The sequence below is a fragment of the Fusarium oxysporum genome, chromosome 2 (assembly GCF_000149955.1).
Source record: "Fusarium oxysporum f. sp. lycopersici 4287 chromosome 2, whole genome shotgun sequence".
Classification (NCBI taxonomy): domain Eukaryota; kingdom Fungi; phylum Ascomycota; class Sordariomycetes; order Hypocreales; family Nectriaceae; genus Fusarium; species Fusarium oxysporum.
Genome location: NC_030987.1, coordinates 2629067 through 2645700, shown reverse-complemented (window position 1 = coordinate 2645700; position 16634 = coordinate 2629067). Strand labels below are relative to the sequence as shown.

At 49.1% G+C, this 16634-nt stretch overlaps 1 protein-coding gene across 4 annotated transcripts; it reads right to left on the bottom strand.

The window, feature by feature from the left end:
- Positions 1 to 6: 6 nt before the first annotated feature.
- On the bottom strand, positions 7 to 12795 carry FOXG_06448 (uncharacterized protein; the record flags this gene model as incomplete). Of its 4 annotated transcripts, none has more annotated exons than XM_018385119.1 (3): positions 12029 to 12795; positions 10779 to 11773; positions 7 to 10726 (listed from the first exon to the last, which is right to left on the bottom strand). In XM_018385119.1, exons 1-3 carry the CDS (start codon positions 12056 to 12058, stop codon positions 7 to 9), a joined length of 11745 nt encoding a protein of 3914 aa, XP_018242319.1. In that variant the 5' UTR covers positions 12059 to 12795. The 4 variants fall into 4 exon arrangements, with proteins under 4 accessions (XP_018242319.1, XP_018242320.1, XP_018242322.1 ...); XM_018385120.1 differs by having other exon boundaries at positions 11954 to 12511; XM_018385122.1 differs by having other exon boundaries at positions 10779 to 11968; positions 12029 to 12511.
- Between the last annotated feature and the right edge of the window lie 3839 nt (positions 12796 to 16634).

The window sequence follows — 16634 nt, the reverse complement described above, 5'->3', positions numbered from 1 at the left end:
TCAAAATCAGATTGGATCATCCCGGTCACCACCTGACTCTTGAAGATGGGTGGGTGGAAGAACAGATTCGACGCGGCCTAGGTCCGCGCCGACACTCTCAAGATATTCGCGCAACCTAGTCTTGACCTGCCGCAGCGAAGCATCATCTGCAGAAGTTGACGGTTTGAGAGAAAGATCACTCGACTCAGCCAGTATATTGGCAATCGCCTTGTGGCGCATGATATGTGAAGGGGACAGATGGATTCCCTTCCTCCTCAGCGTGGAAGACAGCTTGATTACATCAATGCTGTCGAGACCGAGTTCCAAGACCGACACATTTTCATTAAGATCAGATGGGGCAGCATCGGCCAAGAAAGCAACTTCGTTCCGAACAATTTGAGCTTCTTGACTCCATTCAAAATTGGCTGATTTGTGCGTTTGGATGCGTTCATTATTGACGTCAGGGTCGCATTTTTGCTCGATTTCTGGAACGGGTACCTCGCTCTCTGGTGAGCTTGCAGCCAGGTTTGCAAAGCGCTCAATGTCATCAAGTATGCTATTCAGCACTTGTGAGGACGCAATATGTCCTTGTGCGACAAGAGTGAGTCGGAGATTACCCGAATGAGCGTAGACGGCTTCAAGCGCAAGAGGGTAGTCAGGCGTTGCTGGGCTATCCATGATATCAAAAAGGAGGCTGCTCTCATTGGCAGGCGCGGTTTCCTCGATCTGGAAGGTGAAGAGGTTGTCAAACAAGGCCTTGCCCTTAGAGCACCACTTCTGGATGTCCTTCAAAGGAACATGTTGGAAATCGAGAACTGATGCATTGAAGTCATGGCAGCGCCGAAGAAGTGACTGCCAACTTTCGTGACGGATTGCTCGACAATAGAAAGGTACGGTGTTGAAAAGAGGGCCGATGGTGTTCTCGATCCCAGGGAGGTCGATGGCTCGCCCAGATACAACGATACCAACGGTGAGCTGCTGCTGGGTGAAGTTTTGCAAAACAGAGGTCCATAACGCCATGACAACAGCTTGAAGCGTAACGTTCTGAGAAGAACGAATCGCCTCAAGACTTGCAGTCGACATTTCCCGCTCAGCGACGGCCACAGCATCCGGTTCGCCATTCCCATGTGCCTGAATCGAAACAGGAGCCCAGCCTTCTAGTTGTTTCTCCCAGAAACCTCTGCAGTTATCATATTTTGCCAGAGGACCATAACTAAGAGTTTCAAGAAATGAAGGAGCATCAGGTGCGTGAATACCAGAATAATTCGCCGCGACCCGCTTCATCATGAGATCAAAACTGTTACCATCATAAAGTGCATGGAAAATATGAACCGTAAGCAGTCTAGATGTCGGTGTCTCCATATAGATGAATAGCAAAGGCTGTGTGATAGAAGACTCGTTCCGCTGGATCCAATACTTCTTCTGCTCTGCAAGATATGCAGGAATCGATTCATCCGATTGTACAGTGTAGGTTTCCCATGCCAAGGTAGATTTTCGCACGGCAGCTTGTAAGAAGCCATGCGGGGTGGGTACAAAGACAGTTCTCAGAATACTCTCTGTTCGTACCAAATCGTCCCATGCCACTTGCAACTTGCTTATGGACGTAGACTCATGGAGCTTCAACTCAAAAGTATTGAAGTAAGCTCCGGGCTCGCTGCTGGTCAATGACCGTGATATGATACCCTCTTGTAAAGGTGAGCATGGGGCAACATATTCGACATCAGCTGGCTCAATATTAAGAAGGCGGCAGACCATGCCACGGTGCCGATGGCCATATGCCTGGATAGACTGCTTAACCTCTCGCACAAGTTTCTCTTGTCGATTTGAGGTGTTCTTGGCCAAAGAGTTGGCAAGATCGCCAATGACGGGGTTTTTAAGCAACAAAGCAGGGGATGCTGCTTTGAGGCCGCGGGATTTGAGGAGGGAGGAGAGTCTGAGGGCCGTGACTGAGTCCACGCCAACATCAAAGATGCTTGTCGATGACGACAGATCATTTTTGCTCATGTTGCTGAACTGCGCAATACTTTCAAGTAATTGACCAACTATCTTCCGGGCCCCCTGTGAAACAGGTGCTGTTGTGGCATGAGAAAGCTCCAAGAGCTTCTCTGGTGCAAGTTCGCTGAAAAGTCTTTTCAGATCCTTAATTTCTGCCTTGTTGTTTGAGGAAAGGGGGATGTATGGAAGTGACAGGATATATGTTGGTACCATGTAGCCTGGAAGTTTGGCACGGCAGGCTTCTTTTGCTTGCGCAGCCAGACCCTCCTGATCCATCAGAATTTCAAGGGGACCTTTTTTAGACTTCTGGTCAACGACGAATGTTACCAGAACGTCCTTGCCACTACTTCCATGGCGAGCCACAATAGTTGCGGCGTCGTGAATATCGACAACATCGGTACGGATGATATGATTGATCTCGGCAATTTCAAGTCGCTGGCCGCGAAGCTTGACTTGGTCGTCAGCCCGACCGAGAAAGTCAAAGCACCCATCATGGAGCACGCGGACGAGATCACCTGTCCTGTATACTCTTTCGTTGAATTGTTCAAGTGTAGGGAACCGCTCTGCTGTAAATTCGGGTCTGTTGAGATAACCCTTGCCCACTAATTTCCCTGACACGCAAAGCTCTCCAACACCACCGCGGAAGACTGGCGTATTAGTGTTTTGTTTGAACACAAATGAACCAACATTGGGGAACTGCTTTCCGATGTTGCTAGGGCGGCCATTTCTGGGCACACGCTGAAACATAGTGACACCGATAGTGGCCTCGGTAGGGCCGTATGCGTTGTAAATGACAGCTTGCGGTCCCCAAACGTCAAGAATCTCCTGTTTGAGCTGTTCGCCGCCTGTAATGAACACACCACGGCAGAGACTGGGAACTTCATCAGGATGTGTGAGTCGCGCAAGACTTGGAGTTAGGTCAATGTGTGTAATTCCGAGCCTATTGATGGCTGCTGTCAAGTCATCCAGAATGAGGTCTTTGGGTGCAGCAACGACAGCCATTCCGACGGACCAGCTCCAATACTGTTCGAGGACAGAAACATCAAAGTGGAGAGCAGCGAACTGAAGCCAGCGTGAGTCCTCATCCCAGTGGCCCTTGAAAAGTTCCTGGAATGCCATCATTGCCTGAACAGCATTATCGTGAGTGATCTCACAGCCCTTTGGCGTTCCTGTTGTCCCAGATGTATAGAGGCAATAACAAGTATCTGATGGAGAGGTATTCGGGTGGAAAACGACATGCTCCTCGCTCACGTCATTCAAAACCTGAGTCTCTATTTCCATTACCGTGGTTTTCGTTTCGAAATCAAGATCCTTCGAGCACCTTGTTAGCAGGCAAGGTGCATTAGAATCTTCGATGATAAACTCCTTTCTCGCCCTCGGTGCAGACGGATCCAGTGCGACAAACGAGCACCCAGCTTTTAGAATGCCCAGGATTGAGAAATATGCCTCGGGGCATTTGTCGAAGTGTACGGCAACAATGCCACCCAGAGTGACCTTATTTCGGAGCATGTTGGCAACTTTGTTACCCATGCAGTCAAGCTGACGATAGTTCCATTGTTGCTTGGCACATGCATCTCCCTCGAACTCTGATACAAACTCGAGAGCAATTTTTTCCGGATGAGAAACTGCTCCCTTCTCGACAAATTGGTGTAACAGCTGAACAGGGGTGTCCAGTACTGGGGCTGATGCAGGAAGTATCGAATACAGGGATAAAGAGTTTTTCATCACTTCATCCTCGAAACCAGCAGCATTGCAGGCGATGTGGGTTAGTGAAGCGTCGAACTGCTTCATCAAAACCTGTGCTTGTTCACGGGGAAGGATGTCGCTGTAGTACGTTATGCATAAGCGAATCTGGTCATTGTCCGTGGGTTCAATCTCCAATGAGACTGGATATTCGACTTTGGCTTCTTCGTTGACCAGCTTCCACGGTACAAACGAAGTGTTATGATCTGGCATTTTCTGGTACGCAATGAGAGTGTCGAATATGGGGCCTGCGGGGTGACCTAGCCATTTCTGCACTTGATTGAGCGGCGAGAATTGGTATTTGTGAAGGTGCTGGTTGTAGCTCATCATGTAGCTGACCAGGTCAGCATTAGACGGAACGTTGCTTGCCACAACAGGCACTGTGTTGAGGCATGGGAACGCGACATCCTTTGTCTCATCAATGGTTCTTCCAGACAGCGCAACACCAAAGACAACCGAGTCCTCTCCCAAATAAGATGCCAGTACTCGTGTCCAAGCGGCTTGGATGGCCGCTTGTATTGTGACATTTGAGGCTTGAGTCGCTGTCCTGAGTTTTGTGGATGATAGTGATCCAACCATTGAGTCAACCAGCACATGTCGTTCTTCAACTCGTAAAGGTGTCATTATTGGGAACTTGTTAACAACAATCTTGCTGGCTTTAGCCTCCCAGAATTCCTTCTCTGTAGATTTGTCATTCAGTGCCATGCCCAGAATGGCTGATACTGCAGGCTCGATGGTCGTAGGCCGGGGTAGCTGATTGCCCTTGACTAGTTGTGAAAGTTCATCAAGCATCAGGTGAAGTGCGGGAGCGTCGTAGAGAGCATGGTGAATGACGAGGCTCATGGTATTGGTTTGGGATGTTTGAGCCAGAATTACACTCCAAGGGGGGTGGTGCAGCGAAGAAAGCATCGATTTGCTGGCATCAGCCTTCATCTGGATGAGGTCGGCCTGTTCGTCTCCAACCAAGTGCAGACGGTTCAGAGTCGTCTCTATTGATCCTACTTCATACCTTACCATAGCAAAAGAGGATTCTGCATGTTGCACGGGGACAAAGCCAGTTCTCAGCATAGGATGTCGTTGTTGGAGCAGCTGCCAAGCCCTTTCGAGGTTCGCTACTTGGATGTCTTCCGTCACTACATACCTCACTGCGTTGAGGTAGTTATCACCTCCAGACTGAACGAAAGATGCCAGCATGGCAGACTGGACAGGTGTGCATGGTAGGACTGCCTCGATTTTGACTGATTTGGGTAGTTGATCAACAACCTCCGTGAGGACTTGTCGTGAAAATCTGTCAAGATCGTACTTCAATACATACCCAGCATCTGCTCTCGATGAATTTTCCAGTAGCTTTGCGGCTATCTTAGAGCAGCTTGGGCATTCAATCACATCAGAGGCCGATACGACGAAACCGCGCTGGCGGAGAACCGAAGCCACCTGCACAGCGTTGATGCTGTCGAGGCCCAACTGGAAAATGGTTGTGCGGCGTTGTATATGCTGATCGCTTACCCCTGAAAGGGTGGCCAGGACATGTCGAACTTGTAACTCAAGCTCGCTCCATTCTTCTTTTTTGTTGGAAGGTGTCACTGTTGTGTTGTCTTTTTCGGTTCGAGGTACGAGCTGGTCTATTATTGACCTGAGGGTATCGGGAAGATCCTTCTTGTTCAATGAACTTGCATGGGGAGTTGTCAGAATGGCTCGCAATGTAAGTTTGAAAACATCAGCCATAGCCGTGGCAACTTCCTCAGTGACAATACTCATGTCCCTATGAAGATTGACAACTAGTGAGTTCAATCCAGGGCAAGGGACGATTTCGCACACCAGGGGGATATCCATGTCTCCAGAATCTCCTTCAAGAGTCCAGACGTTCTTGTCGATGTCCTGTAATGGCTTTTGCAGCAGTAGGAGCGTATCAAATATATGCTTCCCAGTGCGATTGATGCTACGCTGGATAAGCCTCAGCGGAGTAAATTGGTACGCAATAAGCTCTGTGTTCATCTTCTGAAGGTGCTTGGCCAGATCAATATTACTGGATGCTTCTGGGAATTTGACTCGCACAGGGATCGTATTGAAACAGGGTGCAACGAGTCTTTCAAGACCTTCGATGTCAAGAGTACGGCCGCTTACAACATTTCCAAAACACACGTCTGTACGTCTATATGCGGCTGCAAGGACAGTGGCCCAGCTTGCTTGGCAAACCGAAAGGAGGGTTGACCCGAGATCTCGAATACGCAACTGCAAATCGCTGAGAGGGATATCCATAGATGTGGTGCAGGTGCTCTGATCAACTTCACTCGTGGTTGTCTGGGGGAAGATTGCAGATGGTTTGTAGTTCTCAAAGTGCCGTTGCCAAAATTGTTCTGCATCGTCGGGCAAGCGAGTGGATAGTCTCAGAAACTGACTATAGGGGACCGGCGGCGGTAGTTCCTCGCCAACAGCCAATGCTTCCACCTCCTTGAGAAGTCGTTCCATTGCCACACCATCGTAAAGTGCGTGATGGCAGATGAATGACAGAAACTCAGATCCACGGTATCTAAGTAGCGCTAGAGATATCGGCGGTGTCCTTGAATCGACTGGATCAGGGAGAGACTTGAGATGTTGTTCAATCGCCCCATCGAAAGACAATTCACTAACATCGAATGTCTTCCACGGTATTTCCCAGCTCTCAAGGACGATCTGAGCAATGGCACGTCGGGAATCTGTCGTTGCCGCAAAACAGGTCCGAAGAATATCATGCCTATACGACATGGTTTTCCAGTACGACCTCATGGCTCCAGAGCTAGTTGTCAGGCGTAGGAGCACCTTGTTATAGTAACCCCTTTGGCCACGAGAAAGCATCGCCTCCTGTAAGGGAGTGCATGGCAAGATCTCCCTAATAGTCTTTGCCTCTTTGGTAAACTCTTTTTCCATCGAGTCAACGAAGGTGACGGGAAAAAAGCCTTCAAGACTATCGACTGGGGTTTCCTCTTGTTGTGATATCTTTCCATCCAAATATCTCGCCAATTGCGCAACAGTTGGGTTGCGAAGAATCTCAGACACAGCAACTCGAGAACCAAGTTTTGAGCTGAGATTGCGTGCTAGATCGATGGCAGATATAGAGTCTATTCCGAGAAGAGCAAAGGGTGTCCATCTACCGAAGTCATTCCTGGATACATTCGCAGACTCCACAAGGGTATCTGCGATTTTCAAATCTGACTGGCTCCAATCACCCTCGTTTTGAGTGTCCAGGGACATTCTAGAGGCTTCTTCGAGATAGTCCATACTCAACCTATGAAAGCAGTCACGAAGCCGGCGCTTATCTATCTTTCCACTCGAAGTCATGGGTGTTGATGAGATCGGGATAAGGTAAGTGGGCACCATGTAGCTTGGCAATCGCGATTTCAGGTGTGCGACGAGGGACTGGTGGGTTTCGCTGTTGATTTTCAACACATGAAAGCTAGAAGGGTCATGATTCGGAACGAAGAAGAGAGATAGTTGCTGGGGGGAAGTCTCTCCGCGTTGTACCAATACTGTAGCAGCTGAGGATGCCAGACCGCTCGAGGTCACCATGCTGCTGATCTCACCAACTTCGATTCGCTGACCTCTTAGTTTTACTTGATCATCGATGCGGCCAAGTATCAGCAGGGAACCGTCGGGAAGCATACGACCCATGTCTCCAGATCTATAAAGTCTTCCGTACTGGCGATGTTGAATGAATTTTTGGGATGTGAACTCTGGCATGTTGAGGTAACCTTGAGCGACCTGGGCACCTCCAAAACAGAACTCGCCGACCCAATTAAGGGGCACTACGTCAGGACTTTCTGGGGAGAGTACCACAACAGAGGTATTAGGAAACACGTGCCCTAAGTGCTCAATATGGTCATCTGCTGTCATTTTCTTCACTGTGCAGATATTTGTGGTTTCCGATGGTCCATATCCCTGCCACAACTGGCGTTGCCATTTCTCATGGACGGACTGTGTCATGGGTTCTCCGGCAGTCACGAGAAACTCCACGCCGGGGACATTAGTAGGGTTAACGATGTTGGCAACCGTTGGTGTCATGCTGAGGTGGGTGATACCCAGGTCGCGTATCGAGCGCTCGATATCCTCCAAGATTGTGTCATTTGTCCCTGAACATAAACACATCCCTGCGCACCATGTATAAAATATCTCGAATACTGACACATCGAATGCTTGAGAACATGCTTGCAGGAGGCGACCCTGTGAGTTGAGACATTTGGGATACAGTGCCTCAAGATGCTCAATGTTTGCAGCAATACTATGTTGCTGAATTGCAACACCCTTTGGGGTTCCTGTCGTGCCCGACGTGTAAATCACGTACGCGAGTCGAGTCCCATCAACTCCAACGTCCAAATTGTCCGTGGATATGTCATGGAGCGAGTTGGTATCGACAGTTATCGTAGAAAGCCCGGACAGAGATGGGCATTGGTCACGAGACACGTTATCGACCACGCAATGCTCAGTATGGGCCTGTTGTAGGATCTCACGGATGCGAGCAGGAGGGGTTGAAGGAAGAATTGGGAGATATCCACAGCCACACTTGATGATGCCCAGGATTGATGCGTACAACGTTGGTGACTTTTCCATCACAATAGCCACTACTTCGCCAACTCCGACACCGCTGCAATGTAGATATCTCGCGATGCGATTTGCCACTGCGTTGAGCTCTTGAAATGTCCATTTCGTTTGGAGGCCGCCGTCTAAAGAGTGAGCAAAGAATAGAGCATCCGAGTCCGGAGTTTGAAGCACAACTTCTTCAAAAAGTCGCGCCAAATCAGGGGTTTTCTGCGGCATGGTAGGCCGGATGTTGTGAATGGACGGGCTGCAGCTGACCTCCTTCAGTGTCGTTTTGACCTTTGTGGTAGGATTCTCCAGCATGGAGATAATCAATAACTCAAGCTGATTCACCATGTGTTCTGCCGTCTTTGGTGGCACGAAGTCCTCTTGATATGTAACTTGAAGCTCAAATCCATCTTCTCTTGGCTCAACTTCAAACACAAGCGGTGTCTCCAGTCGATCCAGATGACTGGTCTCTCTCACAACGTTCTGCGTTCGCTCCGAGCTGGTGAGAGATTCCTGGTATACAAAAAGCACATCGTAGAGGCTTTCGCCGGGCTGTAATGCGACCAGCTTTTTGAGCTCTGATAATGAAAGTGTACAATGTTGCATAATCGCTCTGTTACTTGAGTGGATGCTATTGAGCAGGTCGAGACATACGGATACGTTGTCTAAATCGACTCGAACAGGGAGGGAGGCAATGCATGGTCCAATTACTTGCTCAATGCCTGCTAAAGGAATCGTCCTTCCAGAAGTTACTGAGCCAATCGTGATATCACGCATTCCTGTGATCCCTGACCACAGCAGAGCTAGTGAGGCCTGGAATATCACTTGAGGACTGCAGCCAAGCTTCTGCATTCCTGTATCAACCCTACTTCGAGAGAGGGACAATCGCCTCCTGATTGATAGGGTTTGGTTTGAGTGCATCAACTTATCGCGTAGTTTGGGCAATGGCGATCGTTTCCATCCTGCGAGATGTTCCGTCCAGAATACTCGGGTGGCATCGCCTGTTTGCATGTCATGATGAAATCTGACAACTTCCCGGAATGAAGGATGCTGAGATACTTGTTGTCGCAGGAGCAGTTTGGACCAATCAGAAAGAAGAATATCCATAGACCATCCATCATATAGTGAATGATGCAGTTGCAAGAGAACGCGGACCCTGTCCTCTACTGGACTTCGCTGGATCTGGAGTATCAAGGGAGATATGAAGTCCTGGGGTGAGGAGAGGGACAGTCGTTTTTGAAGCTGGTCAACAACGCAGATCTGTTCGGTTCGGAGTTCTCGCTGGAAAATCATAACGAAGTTGCCCTTTGCAGCTGCGAACCCCGCACGCAGAATTGCATTCTGCTGTGAAAGTTCTCTGAAAGTCTCTGATATATAATCGATGCCATAACCTAGCGGAATACTAAGCTCAAGCTCGTTGCAATAAGTTGTTGGGTTCCGTGCAGTCTCGGCTAGCATAGCTGCTTGAAGAGGCGTGCATGGTATCACGTCCTCGACTGAGCCACGAATTCGAGCTAGGGTGGCGTCTTGTCGTACAATATCCTCAAAGTCTAACGAAAGATTTGTTGACGGTTGTTGAGGGTTGGCTATATCGCGTTGCAGCTGCCTTCGGATGGCAGAAAGAATTTCAGACGCGGTTTTCATTGTGAGAAGAGCAGTTGAGTCTATCCCAAACCCAGAAGTCCGAAGGGCAGAGGCTAACTTGATTGCTTTGAGGGAATCCATTCCAATCAAGGCGAGAGACGTCGACTTATCGACTTTGAAATTCAAACTCTGAGACACAACTGCCAGAAGCTCTGATTCCATTGTGTCAACTGGCGCGGAGTCCAAGATGCTCTCTGACATGTCTGCTTTGCGTTGTTCGTACTCTGCTTTAAGCCTCTTCCGGTCAACTTTGCCACTGGGTAGTCTTGGAAATTCTGACATCAAGACAACTTCTCCAGGAACCATGTACTGCGGTAGCCAATCTTTGCAATGCTTCAAAATAGCAAATTCAGTCACTCCTTCGTCTACAGCACAGAACACTATCAGGATAGATTGCACTATCGCTGCCACGGTGCTGTGACATCCTGAGGTTCGAAGGACGGCCTGCTCTACTTCTCCCAACTCCAAACGTTGTCCCCTCAGCTTCACTTGGCCATCTGATAATCGACCGAAGCATTCAAGTTTTCCATTTGGAAGTAAACGAGCTTTGTCCCCCGTACGATAGATGCGCCCAAATGGTGAATCAACGAAGACTGAATTTGTTTGCTCCGGTCTGTTGATGTAGCCAGCAGCTAACTGGTAGCCACCCACAGCCAACTCTCCAACCTCTCCTTGGGGAAGAATTTTAATTTCAAACTCGTGGCTATCTGACTCTGGAATCTCGATAATGAAGCACGAGACTGTATCGAGGGGTACACCAATATTGCCCGTCGAAGAATCAGACGAGAATGCAGTTTGAAGAGTACTGGCATTTTGTTAGAGTCAGATGTTTGCTAAGAAATAGTTGAGAATCTTACCAGTGAATTGTGGCTTCAGTTGGGCCATACATTGCCCAGAGCATGCTCGGCCTTTCATCGTCCCCTCCAAATTCGTCAACTACTGGGGCGTTGAGCATTTCTCCAATTGTCAAAAGCAACTTGAGGTCTGGCGCATTTTCTCTTCGGCGCAACAGGCTTCCAGCGACTGTTGGTGTGAGTTCGCAGGCATCCACTCTCATAGCGCGTAGCACGCCAGGAAGGTCGTCTAACATCTCAACCCGCCGAATACTCACGAGAGTAGCACCTCGAAAGAATGGGAAGAATATTTCAAAGACTGAGACATCAAATGTCGGTGCTGCAAACTGCAGAAAGCGGGAGAATGGTGGGATATGTCTATCATGGGCAATAAGAGCTTGCGATGCAGCATCGTGCGAAATTCCCACGCCTTTGGGAGTTCCTGTTGATCCTGATGTATACATGACATAGGCTAGATCTTCTGGCTGAGGGACTCTATGTTTGAGCTCGACTCCTGGAGATCGAGAAGAGCCTTGATATTCTTCATTCTCATCAACGATGATTATAGTTGCACCGGTATTGTTGGGTATTTCAGATGCCAGTTCTTTCGTGGTCAACACCACTGTTGCTGCGACATCGTCAAGAATGAATTTTACGCGTTCCGGCGGCGCATCAATATTGAGAGGACAGAAAGCCCCTCCGGACTTTAAAATGGCCAAGAGTGAGATGTATAGTAGAGGGGATTGGTGAATGAGCACAGGAACAACAAACTGTCCTGTGACATTGCCTGATGCTGTTGTTATGCGAGTCGCAATGGACGCTGCAGCTTCATGAAGTTCGCTGTAAGTCAATGTAGATTGCCGACCGTTACTCATATAATCCAGGGCTACGTGTTGGCCCGGCTTCTTCACCAGTTGGTGTAGGAGGTTTGGTCCAGGCAGCCTGGAAGGCCGGGCATTAAGGATAGAGAGTCCTGTCAAGTCCATAGTGCTCAAGTTACACCTCTGGTGGTTGGTGGTCTGAGAGTGTGTTAGTCAGAACAATGGTGTTACCGAGCAATCAGGGTAATGGATAATGATAATGAGGTGGGTGGTCTCGATGGGCAAACGGCACCGGTAACAATCAGGGCCGGCGACAATACCGGCGATGTTAAAGGTGTGCACTCGGAGTAGAAGATATGGCCCTTTTAGGGAACGCACTGGTCCGCCAAAAGCCTCATCCTGGGGCATTAATTACAGGCCAACATGCTATTAGCTAAAACTGTGTGGACTAACATCAGGCTGCTTTGGTCGCTTCACGACCATGCGGAACCAAGTCTCGGAGGATGTACACGCCAGCCGGGGTCCAAAACACGGGAGCTGCGAATTGGAATGACGGCAAAGCAAACGGACGCATGCCGTATTAGAATCGGCGTCGCAATGATTCGTCAAAGGCAAGTTCGAGGCGTGGACGGTTGTACAAAGTGGTTCACCTGGTCCAAGGGGGGCGTGCGGAAGCAGCTGTATTTCAGCCTGTCAGCGTCGAGTAATTACTCATCGACTCATGAAGATGACAGGGACAAGTAAGATCCGGCTGTGAGTGCTCTCGGTGGGTGGGTAGTAGACAGCTATTATTTGAAAGGGTGGGCTGGCAAGACAAGCCCCAAGGCAGATTAAAACCACGACCCATGATGATTTGGTGCAGTGAGGGTTGAAGTGCAATGGTGTGAGCCGAGATACCTGGATTGCCGTTTTGGGCACCTCTATGGTGGACCTCTGGCCATGGCTGGCGTGGGGAGCAACACAACCTCGTTGGTCCTATGCCAAAACCGCACCAGGATATGGCGCAGGTGCGTGGGATAGTGGTGCTTTTATTGAAACGGCGTGATGTCTCACAGGATGCCTGAGTTTTGACGTCAAATGAGCAGTGGAGCGAGCAGCCGCCCAGAATAGATTGCGTCACGACTCGGTTTATCTGAACTTGGTCTTGTTGCTGTGATGACAAAGTTCACTTGAATACCAACAATAGACCTGTTCAACCTCCTGGTTCAAAAAGAGCACAGTCTTATATATATAACCTCAAGTGAGGAGGAATTTCCTGCCAAGGGACAATTCTCATGGGCACTATGGATTACAAAATCCATTGATCCGTATTGGGTAACTCGATTGATCATAACTGCGAATCAGATCGGCAAGCCAGCCCCCATAAGGGAAAGGCTAGTTTCTCTTGGCACCTGAGGAGGCTCGACGTAAGGTTCAACGGCCCCGGGGTGCCTGGCAAATGATTACGTGAAGGCTTATGGCGGTTATAAGGTAAAATAAATTGCTGCATGTGAGACGCTGCACTAGAGGAATTCTCGAAGCTAGGCATACGTAGAGATTGGGGCTGACAAGAGCAACCCGAAGGACGGCATGCGGGTTGAGGGTTGAGGGTCAATATCGAGGTTGCTTTTGGTTATGCAGACAAGGGATCCTCGACGGGTCGACCCGCGATAAAAGGGGAGCCCCAACTTGACAAGTGACTTTCGGCCCTACTAACCAGTGTCTAGACGCGTTGTCTAAGTCATAGAATAGACTCGTCTGGCTGAATGGCATGGGAGCTTGAACGCTTGCTGGTCCAGGAATCCGTCTTCCCGCAAGCTATCACCCACAAAGAATCTTGTAAACCCCATGTTTACTAAGTAGACTCATGCAGGTTGAGTCACAGGGTGATGAGATCAGGCAGGATCGAATCCAGGATGTGGAGGGCATTTCCAATACCCAAGGACAATGGCGGGGAAGGGATATACACGTGGGATGGCATTGATCAAGACACCATGATAGTGAAACGATATTAGTCAACGTGGGAGGTTTCCGGTGATATGGATGTCTCCCAGTGTAAGAGGGGAGTAGAACAAGCGAGAGGGGTTGTGAAGGGCATGGCATGTGCCTTGATCGGGGTTAAGAGAACGCTGTATGTCATTTTACCTTGTCTACGAGATGGAGGTTGGTTTGGTGAGGATGAGGGAACCATCAACACAGCGTGAGTGTGCCACGCAGGGCATTAGATGAGAGAAAGGTTGTGACGACTGGTCAGATGAAACGATAGATTAAGATCGGGACAACTAGGTGGAAACAGCTGTGCCTCTGGTTCAGACGAAGCAGAGGTGAGCGAAGTTGGAATCGGAAACAGGAAAAGGGGCACTCCATGAGGGCAAACACCAAACCGACTGGATGGGAAAACGCATATTCGGTCGGCGCAGGCTCGGATTCCCGAAGGGATAATGGGTTGGGAGAAGAGCGAAGCTAATGACGGCAGCAACACGACGCTGAAACGAATAAAGCGGAAAAGAGCAGTGCGGACACCGAGCCGAGATTATGGAGAAATGCCAGACCCGTCAGGTTAATATCACCTTCCAGATTGTTGCCTGTGATTGTGACAGGCAGGTTGACGGCTACCTCCGAGAGCACAGCACAAACGACAGGCTTGCTGCCGAGTCAGAATCGTCACAGGCGGAATGATTGATCCAGTTGCGGCTTTAACGAAGCAAACGGGCAATGTTGAGGGTGATGATGCGATGCCCGATGAAGCGGACAGCGGTGATGATGGTGGATTTTCTGACCCTGGTGTTTGATGATGCAAGGTGCAGGTGGAGAAATGGAAGGGAGGGTGTGGGCTATGACCAACCACTACTGCTAGTCGGAATTGGTCAATGCACTCATCATTCATCGAAACCGAGAGCTTGCTACCCTGAATTAATAATTCTCAAAGATCAGATCTCAACATCAATTCTGTTGTGGTATTCAAATATTCATATTTTGAGTGAGACGAAATAAGTTGCTATCTTTTCTTCTGTTGTGACTGCATATTGATCATTTCCCCGTGCATGCTCGTCGAAAATTTCCAAGTGCCTCGACAGATGCGGCTTGCTTTCGTTTATTAATTATTAAGTGCTAGAGGCTCGCCGATCTTTTGATTCCGGATCTAATCAGATAATCTAATGTACACGTAAATGAAAATGATGTACTCTCCCCTGGCCTCTAATGTACCTGTTCAACGTCGCTCGCTTCGAAAACTTCCGATCTACCTAGCAAGAAAACTGAACTCATACCCACTCAATTGATATGTGATTTTAAATTGTAATTCAGGAAGCCAAGAAAGTTCAGTTTGTATATTTCGTCCATTGGAAGATCTTTTAAAGTACTAGACCTCCTGTAAGTTGAATAGCCCCCCAAAGCATTTGGTAGCCGCCAGAAACTTTTCGATCAGCCTGTGACGTAGGTGTAATGCTCCTGGTCAAATCTAGGGGTGGCCAAGCGAAGGTATGGTGTCAATCAAACCTGCAAACTTAACACGCTCATTGTGCAGAAAGTCACCATTCGAATTTGACCGAACCTCGTATGCTTCATGTGCATTCATTCCCATGTTCAAATTTCAGCTAGAGTATGCATTGTCATAGTATCATTGTAGTCTGATTTCGGCAAGGCAAAGCGGCTTCCCCCACTGTGCTGAATAGTGCTTTTGCCCGTAAATTTCTGCTTTTCCTCATGGACAAACTTTGCCTCTCACGTGCATGGGACAGAAGCGCTTAAGGTGCCTGGTTGTGGCATGGGTTTCTACTGACGATTGCTGGGATAATTTGACGACATGAGGGAGGCTACTGTAGGTACTACTTGGACCCTCGGACACGGGATCGCAAACGGGTACGAGATCCTTTGATGTGCGAACCAACTGTGAGACCAGGTACTGCCGGAGCGTTGGCTTGGTGTTCTAGATCACAGCATGGAAAAGTATCACGAAAACAGGGGTCCAACAGAACGAAGAAAAAGCAACATCGTCACCCGCAATTGGCATCATCTTACGGTTTTACCGATCATATCGAGCCATACTACGGGTATTCCCAGAGTCGTGTCGTCCCATGGCTGCATATCTGCTCTCCATGATTTCTGTCATTGCAACATCGATGCTGGCGTATCCTTGCTGTATGGGTTATATCGGAAAGCACCGTTATCGGTCTGTGAAGCCTTCTCCGGCGCATTTGCATCTAATCAATCAGTCAATCGATGGCTCACTGCAAAATCATTACCCGCTAGCCCGATTATCTCCCAGAGGCGTAGGACCCTGCTAGTAAATGCAGCTCTAGACAGCTCATCAATCGATGGAGATCTACTCCGTAACGCCGAGTGCTTGCGCTTATAGGTCAAGAAACCTGTGCCTTGTTCCAATAAGGATAAGCTTCTGTTCATCAGAGAAGAAAATTTTTCTTCCATTCACAATTGCCCTCCGCTTGCTCGCGCTCATTCGATCGGTACCTGTCCCCAAGCAGAAAAAACTCAGCAAATAGTTGCAGGGGTTGTGAGCACAAGCACCAGCGGCCATCTGGTGCTAAAAGACCCCTGGGCCGCTCGGAGGTCGGTAACCAGTCAACTCGAGCTTGGTGTGCGACGCTACTGTAAGCTGGCTAATTAGATCTTATCAGATCCGGTTTATCAGATCATCAGATAATTCCCTCATCTCCACAATGGAGCCCAACATGTTCGTCGCCCATCAACACTCCAATCATCAGCATTTTGCCAACCCCCTCCCATCTTCTCTGCGGAACTGCCCCTCCTTTTCGTCTAACGACATTGCGAGGCTTCGAGTGATCGGCTCTTCTGGCGTGGACGCCGTCAAACCAAAGCCGTTCTTCGCCGCACTCTGTGCGTTCCTGTGCCTGTGCTGGTCAAGTTTTTCTCTGCCCCCAACCCATGGATTGACGTCGTGTCTGAACGGTGTGAAAGAGCTTGGGTGACGGGGCTGCAGAAAGCCGTCATCGGCCCAGGCGAGACTGGACGTTTCGAACCCATGCCTCGATCCCACGGAACAAAAATGCGTAGCGTCTTCAAGGGTCTGCATCGGCCCAGTTAGCAAGCAATGAACTGG